Here is an 8,811-nt window from a genome sequence, read left to right on the forward strand (position 1 = left end):
TAGTTGGTTGATTTTATTTTGGGTTTAAAAGTAAGCATTATTTGGTACATAGAATTTTTGATAATCTCACAAACCCAGAGATGTGTCTTGTTGCTTGGCAACCTCTAAACCCAGGTGTGTGTTGTAATGTGCAGGTCAGCCGGGTCAGCCAGGAGAGAAGGGTATTGGTGGGCTTCCCGGGTCACCAGGAGAGCCAGGTCAAACAGGTCGACCAGGTAAGCACTCTAACAGATGGAACACAGTAACAATGCATCAGGTTCCTTTCAGTACAATATGACAGCTAGTCAAGAAGCTTACCCCTGAATCATTTCCCAAGTGTACATACTGTAGCTACTATGCCCCAGCGGGTAGAGAGACACCCAGGTAACTGTATTGTTTCCTAGGTGAGCCTGGTCTGCAGGGTCCACCAGGTACAACCGGAGACAAAGGAGCGTCAGGAGTGGACGGCATACCTGGATCATCAGGAGAGAGAGGAGACACAGGTGAGTTACCTCTCCTGACCTTGAAGATGATCGGGTGTGTTTATCATCTTCTAAACCGCTTGTAAACCACATGGTTTTATGATTTGTACTATATTTCTATTAGAAGCCATATCAACTGTACTGTGGATCCAAACAGTTAATTGACAGCGCAGGCAGGTGAAGTGTTTCCAGTCATGGCCTAGAGTTTTAGCAACTCTGTTCTCTGTGTTTCTCCTACAGGTTTACCCGGCAGGGGCTTCTCAGGGACACCAGGGTCGTCTGGGGATAAAGGTGACAAAGGCTCTCCAGGTTTCCCAGGCTCTCCAGGTATCCCGGGTATCCCAGGGACCAGGGGAGACAAGGGTATTCCAGGATTTGAGGGTTCCCATGGCCAGCCAGGAGAACGGGGTCTCCCAGGACCCGCCATGGAGGGGCCCAAAGGAGACCAAGGAGTGTCGGGAAAGCCTGGAGAACCAGGTACTGTATGCCACACACCTGAATCCTGCTGTAATGTACATTCGGATACATATGACCATCCTCTCATTATCCTCCTCTTCTCATCCCCATCTCAGGTACCAGTGGTGCTCCAGGGCCTGCTGGTGTTCCAGGCAGCGTGGGGGGGAAGGGAGACAAAGGGGACCAGGGTGAACCAGGAGTACATGGGGAGCAGGGTTTCAAAGGAGATCAAGGATACCCTGGACTTTCTGTAGGTCACTTCCTGTTGCTCACTGACCGATCCATGTCAGTCCAGTCTGTTTATCATGACACTTGACTAGTGTCCACCATCTGACTGGTGTGTATATGTGTTACAGGGTCAAGCTGGCCTTCCGGGTGTTGATGGACTGAAGGGAGAGATAGGACTGCAGGGAGTGCCTGGTTTCCCAGGTGAGTGGTGCAGCTGATTTAGATGGTGTACACAGTGTGTGTATGAGTCAGTGGTTCTGTTGGTTTTGTGGCTAAATCTCCTCTCTTGCAGGGACAAAGGGTGAATTCGGAGTGGTTGGATTCAAAGGAGAGCTGGGGGACAGAGGATTCCCAGGAGACAAAGGTGAAAGGAAGAGAAACATAACCACGTCAAACCGAATCACTTAGTGCTTGTTTCACTGAAAAGCTCTCCTGAGCTTATATAGCATCGGACACCTATATTATTACTGTGCGAATGAGTATATGGATTCTGATATGTTTGATTACATGAAATGGTATTAATCGTCCTTCCCTTCCTCCTTTCAGGTAATGATGGTCCCCCTGGTCCTCCTGGCCCCCACATCTTCATCAAGGGAGACAGCGGCTTCCCTGGTAATCAGGGCCCTCAGGGGCCTGTGGGGCCCTCGGGTATCCCTGGGCTGAAAGGACAGCAAGGTGAGAGTCCGCACCTCTCTGATTCAGAGGGGTTGGGTTAAATGCGGAAGACACATATCATTTGCATGCATTCAGTGGTACATCTGACTAGGTATCCCCTTTTTTCAAACCATCCTATCTACAATGAGCCAATCTATTATGACCAAACATCAGCTCTGATCACCCTGAAATATTGCACCCCTCTCATTCAATGTTCTCTTTCTCTCTCCCCCCTCTGTCTCCCAGGTGTGACAGGTATTCAGGGTATTAAAGGTGATGAGGGGAACCCAGGGTTTAATGGTCTCCCCGGCGCCAAGGGAGAACCAGGCTTGCTTGGTCCCTCAGGTGAGTCACACCCCCTTTGTACAGTTAATAGCCACACTAAAAAGGTCACTACACTGCATGTAGAATAGAATGTCTGATCATTCTTGATGTACTATTTATATCTTGGGGTTATTTTCAGAAAACGTTCCATTTGACCTTTGTCTCTCCTACCTATAGGACCCAGAGGGTACCCTGGACCCCCAGGACCTGATGGTGTTCCGGGTCAGGTGGGTCCTCCTGGCCCCTCCTCCATGGAACATGGTTTCCTGGTAACCAGGCACAGCCAATCGGTGGAGGTTCCACATTGTCCTGAGGGAACGTCAGTGATCTATGATGGATATTCCCTACTCTACGTCCAGGGCAACGAGCGCTCCCACGGCCAGGACCTGGGTAAGCTAGAGAGGGAGGGGAGGTACTGTAGATGAGGCTATCTTGTGATTCAGATTAGCATCACACTAAACTACTTGTGTGTAGGTACGGCTGGTAGCTGTCTAAGGAAGTTCAGTCCCATGCCCTTCCTCTTCTGTAACATCAACAACGTCTGTAACTTTGCCTCCCGTAACGACTACTCCTATTGGCTCACCTCCCCTGAGCCCATGCCAATGAACATGGCCCCTATCACTGGCCAGAGCATCAAGCCCTTCATTAGCAGGTGTGTGGGTTCCTTGTTTCTATATGTGGTGCATTTGGCCCTTGCAATGATGGCAGTATATGTTTGTGTACTCACCTGCGTGTGTGACTGTCTGTGTATTGACCTCAGTCTATGCCTCCAGGTGTTCAGTGTGTGAGGCTCCTGCCATGGTGATAGCAGTGCACAGTCAGAACATCATGATCCCATCATGCCCCAATGGCTGGGACTCACTCTGGATTGGCTACTCTTTCGTCATGGTGAGAGAAATACAACTCGTATTGCAACACCATATCTAGTGTACTTATCTGTACTTGATTTGATGAACTTACCAATGTTTTTGTTTGCATATCCTTAACCCCCCATGTCTCTCTCTCTGTGCAGCACACTAGTGCAGGTGCTGAGGGCTCTGGACAGGCACTGGCATCTCCTGGCTCCTGTCTAGAGGAGTTCCGTGGCGCTCCGTTCATCGAGTGTCACGGCCGTGGAACCTGCAACTACTATGCCAACTCCTACAGCTTCTGGCTGGCCACCATCGAGGACGAGGATATGTTTACGTAAGTGTACTCCCTTCTCTCTTTTCCTCTCTCATCAGATCTCTGACATGGTCTTGATTGAATGGAGGGATTGACTGATGTTGTCTGGTTCCAGGAAACCTGTGCCCACCACACAAAAGGCAGGAAATCTCCGGAGTAACATTAGCCGTTGCCAGGTGTGCATGAAGAGGACATAGGCTCTACCCCCTGACCTCTCTGTGACCCTTAACCACCCACCACAACCCCTGACCCCACCCAGTCCGACGGTCCGGGGCGTGACTTTGTGTTATTGACCAAAGGATGGTGCTATTTCACTGCGTGTGTGAGAGGAACAGGCAGACACACTGTGAAACAGAACAAACAAAAAACACCCAGAAAGATTTATGAAAGAACAAAACACACTGTCAGAGGAGGCTGGTGGGAGTAGCTATAGGAGGACAGGCTCATTGGAATGGAATAATGGAATGGAGTAAAATATGTGTTTCATATATGTTTGATACCGTTCCATTTTAACCATTGCAATGAGTCACTCCTCCTATAGCTCCTCCTACCAGCCTTCTCTGACACACCAGAGACCAAACCATAAGATCAACTGGCCCTACGCTCCATCATGCAGAACACTTTACTAACATTTTCACAACGTTTCTCTAGCGAATGTCGCCCAGTTTACGACTGCACTGAGTACATCCCGCCCCCCTCCCCATTAGTAAACTGGCGTCCATTTTGAAAGGGGGTGTTTGTGTAAGTCAGGTGCTATTGAATCTAATCTACTTGCCTTATTCCAGTACATTATGTTTGTATTTTCACTCAATGCCACTGACTTTCAGCTCTGAGTTAGTTATATATATTGTTATTGTTCCTCACTTTTGTAATAACACAATACTAATCATGTAAGGATGGGAGTTACCACTGGTTACAGATGCTTGTCATGCTGAGACATCACTGTAAGTTAAGGGCTCTATTCAATCTATCATGGAAGTTCATCGTTACAGCATGATTGAAAATTCAAAGCCTATGTTCCCACATTAGCAGATACTGTATTCACAGTAAACACTGCATACGTCGGCTCAATCGGAAATGACCTTTACGTTTATATCATGCAATCTGTAACGCTTCAGCGACGCAGATTGAATAGAGCCCTAATGGTTGCTAGCATGCATGCATCGCGATGGTTCTGTTGTAAATATATTACTTTTCTTTTTCCTTCCTAAAATAACAGCCACCATAATCTCTTCAGGTATTTACATTTTAATTTGTATTATTTCAATTTGTATTTATTTGAGTAAATGTAGAGCTCGAGTGGATTTGAGTCGCCAATGAACCATAATCAATGTCACTAAAGAAAGTACAGTATGGTATTCTGTTCCAACCTGACCTAGGCACTTATAGTTCTAATACTGGGTTTAATGTTACAAGCTACAGTTGGCATACATCAGACCTGCCGCTATAGGCCAACACCTTCAGTGCCTTATCTGTCAGTATGCAGAACAGTAACATAGTGGTGGCAGCATCACTGATGGTGTGTTATTTCATTGGAGCGCATCACACACATCACATAAGGCTGCTGAGTGGAGGACCTCTCATAATAATTCATGTTAATGGAACGGTATCAAACACATGGAAAACATCTGTTCGATACCATTCCATTGATTACGTTCCAGCCATTACTACGAGCCTGTCCTCTTCAATGAAGGTGCCGCCCGCATCACACACACACACACACTCGCGCATCCACACCCTGTCAGTACGAGGGGGAACATTGACACAGCTTGTCATCTGTAGTATGCAGAGGGTGTGTGTGTTGTCACAAGCCGAAAGAGTTTTCACACACGGACCTGTTGACAGAAGAAGTTCATGGCTTGTAATTTGTGTGCAGAGCAATCCTTAAGACAGCGAGTCGTCAAACACTCGTCAGTTCACTTGGCCACTCAATCAACTCTGTGTGCATCAATAGTTCTGTGTGATGTACGTTTCCTGAATACGTCCTTCACATGGTTTTGTGTGTTGAAGCTTATTAATCAAATGCTAGAACCCAAAGAAAGACATGTATACACACGCACACCTATGTGTACTCTTATTCTTACTCTGATATACTTGATCATGCCTCCTGCAATATTATTCCTGTGATAATTAGCTAGATATATTTAGATTTTCCATTTTGGTCAAAGACAGAGAAGGATATATTTATGACTAAGTGCTTTTACAGATTCCTGGGTATTTTGAATCTACTTTTCAAGCTCCCTTTTAAAATGTAAATTCCCTACTGCTCTGTTTGGCACTTGTCCCTAATCTACTACATGAATCCTACCCTGCTGCTCCCCCTTTTGTCTGAGGGTGAACGCAAAAACCCTAGAACCAAGACTCTCTTGTCCAAGCACAGAATTAGTCGAGTACTAAATTATTGAGATGGAAGAAATAAAGCATCCAAACCTCACAAACTACTTGTAACCGGCAATCATTCAGAGGTTTCCTCCAATCAAAGCCTTCTGAAAGTAAAAGTCTCTTATCATTAGTAGACTGAACTCAAAACATGTTTTTTTTTTATTATTCTTCAGAAAATGCTCATTCATACATACAGTATTAGTAGCACTTGTTTAGGAATATGTTTGAGTTCAGTGACACATTTTGCATGAGAGTACTTGGTTGTAGTCCCTAGCTCATTATTAACCAACCGACCAAATGTTTTTCCAACTATTCTTCTCACCTCCCAGTCCCCATACTGTGTAAATCATACAATAAAATTATTTGTATAAAATATGGTGTGTAATCATAACTGTCTCCTATTGGTGGCAGCGGTGGGATACAGTCACTGTTGGGGAGCCCAACAGCCTAAATCAATCTCAATGTTTTCTGTCCATTGTGTTGTACATGTAAAAGCTCTGTGATATACTATAGTAGTAGTCTCGTCCACTACAGTTCAGTGGGAAGCCATATTCACTTCATTTCCACCCTGCCATTTTAGTCATTCAGCAGATGATATTACTCAGATTGAAGATGGTCGAGATTACAATGCAGCCGAGCCACCAATATCAAGTAGGCCCAACAGTCAACTTGGATATTCACCTTGAGTGTGTTTCTCCCTGCTTCTAGTGGCAGAGTATGCACCACCACATCGGGGATGGCAGCCTCTACATCAGCACTTCTACTAGGCCCGAGGCCAACAAACCCACTCACCCCAGGCTGCTAAACATTAACGGATCAATGCACTCCGGGGAGAGAGGGAGCACAATAACCTCCCCTTCATCTCTCCGCCTCTTGTTTTTCATCCCTTACTGGAATCCTACCCCCTTGTTTCCTCTGCTGTCACTAGCAGCCCAATAAAAACATGTTGCACTTGACCAGGAAGTGTAAACAGAGACTGATGTAACCCAGGTCGAGCAGAAAATATAGGCTCCTATTACGTCCTCATCCATAAGCAATGTCCAGCCCCTTAACTTAACCACTACCCATTGGATATAGCAGATCTGAAGGAACTTGATTGGCTACACCTAACCTTCCAGTAGACTAAGGGGAGCGTCCACCATATTGCTTACATTTATCCAGTTCGTTTCAGCTCTTCAAACATTGAAGGAGTAAGGGCAGATGCAAGGGGTTGTTTTTGCCCTTCATGTCACTTCAAGTTCACTACTTCATATTTTTTTAAATTAGATATTTTTATTTTAACCTTTTATTTAACTACGCAAGTCAGTTAACAACAAATTCTTATTCTCAATGACAGCCTAGGAACAGTGGGTTAACTGCCTTGTTCAGGGGCAGAACAACATATTTTTACCTTGTCAGCTCAGTGATTTGATCTAGCAACCTTTCGGTTACTGGCCCAACACTCTTACCACTAGACTACCGCTCTAACCACTAGCAGAAGTACAGTATACATTTAGTATCATAAATGATATATGCCTAAAAGTAAATGTTAAGCGGCTTCACTGCAAGTAGATTGTATGTTTTAATATTACATTTTGTTTTTTAATCAAGATTTAATGTTGCTAAAATGCTGTCAGTTCCACTAATTTAATACTATCAATAAGTCAAATCATCAAAAACTCAAATGTACTGTTATGCCAGACTATAACCAGGTGTTATCAAGGGAATTCAAGCTGTTATATATCAAGGCATAATGGTTGGGATTCAATCCGATCACGGGTTTTGCCTATGCTGCTTTTAAAGGCAATGCTATCGTCTTGATGAAGAATGCATAAACAGTCAAATGCTGCAGATTTCGGCTCAATCTGAAATTACCTTTAAATGGCGAATTGTCGACACACGCGATCAGATTGAGTCCTGGCCTTCGAGTTCATAACATATAAAATATATATTTAGGGAATACAACCCTTACCCTTTACCCTTAAAGTCATTTAACTCTTATCAAGAAGTAATATCATAATGCTCAGATGTAGTATAGTAATTGATATGTAGATGGTCTCTAATGTAAATGTACTGCCCGAGAAGAACCTGAGGTAATCAAGGGAATTCATGCTGTCACATTTAAAGGCATTTGGAGTACAGTACAACAAAATACATATTTAGGAAATACAACCCTTACCCTATACCTTTAATCCTTGAAATCCTTTAATGCTATCAATAAGTCATATCATCAAAAACGATATATATTACAAGTAGCAATGCATATGCCGATGCTTTCTAATGTAAATGTACTGTGATTCCAGAGTAGAGTGGGAGGTCTTACAATAATCCTAACGACCCACGACAGGCTTCAGCTCATCTCTGGGGACAAAAGACACACACACACCATGAATATCTCTCCCATCAGATCATTGAGTCCCAGCCACACTCACCCTCATAGTTGCTGCAAAATAAGTTGACCTTGTCCGTCTCCGGCCTGGTGATCCACCGACAATCATTGTCCGTCTCCGGCCTGGTGACCCACTGACAATCGTTGTCCGTCTCCGGCCTGGTGACCCACCGACAATCGTTGTCCGTCTCCGGCCTGGTGACCCACTGACAATCATTGTCCGTCTCCGGCCTGGTGACCCACTGACAATCGTTGTCCGTCTCCGGCCTGGTGACCCACTGACAATCGTTGTCCGTCTCCGGCCTGGTGACCCACCGACAATCGTTGTCCGTCTCCGGCCTGGTGACCCACTGACAATCGTTGTCCGTCTCCGGCCTGGTGACCCACCGACAATCGTTGTCCGTCTCCAGTCGTCCCATATTTCTCAATTCTGAACCCGTGGTCCGGGGCCCAGTCCTGATAGCCACTATCCACTCCACTCACCCAGAACCAGGGTGCAGGTGTAGCGCAGGACCAGCCAGACGTGGTCAGTGGAGGCCCTCCTAGCTCTCTGTTGGACCCTTTGGGAGTGGACAGAGACCAGGTCAACATGCTTCATCATTATGACAAAATGCTTTCAAATGACACACTTCGCTACATTGTGTAAGTTTATATGGAAATAATTATTCAACATGTCTTCACTTGGGATTTCAACTCACAACCTTTTCGTTCACGGAATTCCGATCTTCCTGCTGCGCCACCATGTCTGTGTCATGTCTATGTGTTCTCCTGTAT

The 8,811-nt window shown here is 45.3% G+C and overlaps 1 protein-coding gene across 1 annotated transcript in view; it reads left to right on the top strand.

Annotated features, from left to right (window-relative positions):
• LOC124045179 (collagen alpha-1(IV) chain-like) overlaps positions 1 to 6,042 on the top strand; it is a 58,596-nt gene extending 52,554 nt beyond the window's left edge. Inside the window, exons 36-48 of the mRNA XM_046364434.1 lie at positions 135 to 215; positions 384 to 482; positions 702 to 938; positions 1,034 to 1,167; positions 1,274 to 1,346; positions 1,438 to 1,509; positions 1,692 to 1,820; positions 2,046 to 2,144; positions 2,301 to 2,513; positions 2,598 to 2,775; positions 2,897 to 3,011; positions 3,136 to 3,308; positions 3,403 to 6,042. Of these exons, the coding sequence (XP_046220390.1) occupies positions 135 to 215; positions 384 to 482; positions 702 to 938; positions 1,034 to 1,167; positions 1,274 to 1,346; positions 1,438 to 1,509; positions 1,692 to 1,820; positions 2,046 to 2,144; positions 2,301 to 2,513; positions 2,598 to 2,775; positions 2,897 to 3,011; positions 3,136 to 3,308; positions 3,403 to 3,484 (1,685 nt within the window). The 3' untranslated portion in view covers positions 3,485 to 6,042. The remainder of the gene's footprint in view (positions 1 to 134; positions 216 to 383; positions 483 to 701; positions 939 to 1,033; positions 1,168 to 1,273; positions 1,347 to 1,437; positions 1,510 to 1,691; positions 1,821 to 2,045; positions 2,145 to 2,300; positions 2,514 to 2,597; positions 2,776 to 2,896; positions 3,012 to 3,135; positions 3,309 to 3,402) is intronic.
• Positions 6,043 to 8,811: the final 2,769 nt, after the last annotated feature.

This window comes from Oncorhynchus gorbuscha, linkage group LG01 (assembly GCF_021184085.1).
Source record: "Oncorhynchus gorbuscha isolate QuinsamMale2020 ecotype Even-year linkage group LG01, OgorEven_v1.0, whole genome shotgun sequence".
Taxonomy (NCBI): Eukaryota; Metazoa; Chordata; class Actinopteri; order Salmoniformes; family Salmonidae; genus Oncorhynchus; species Oncorhynchus gorbuscha.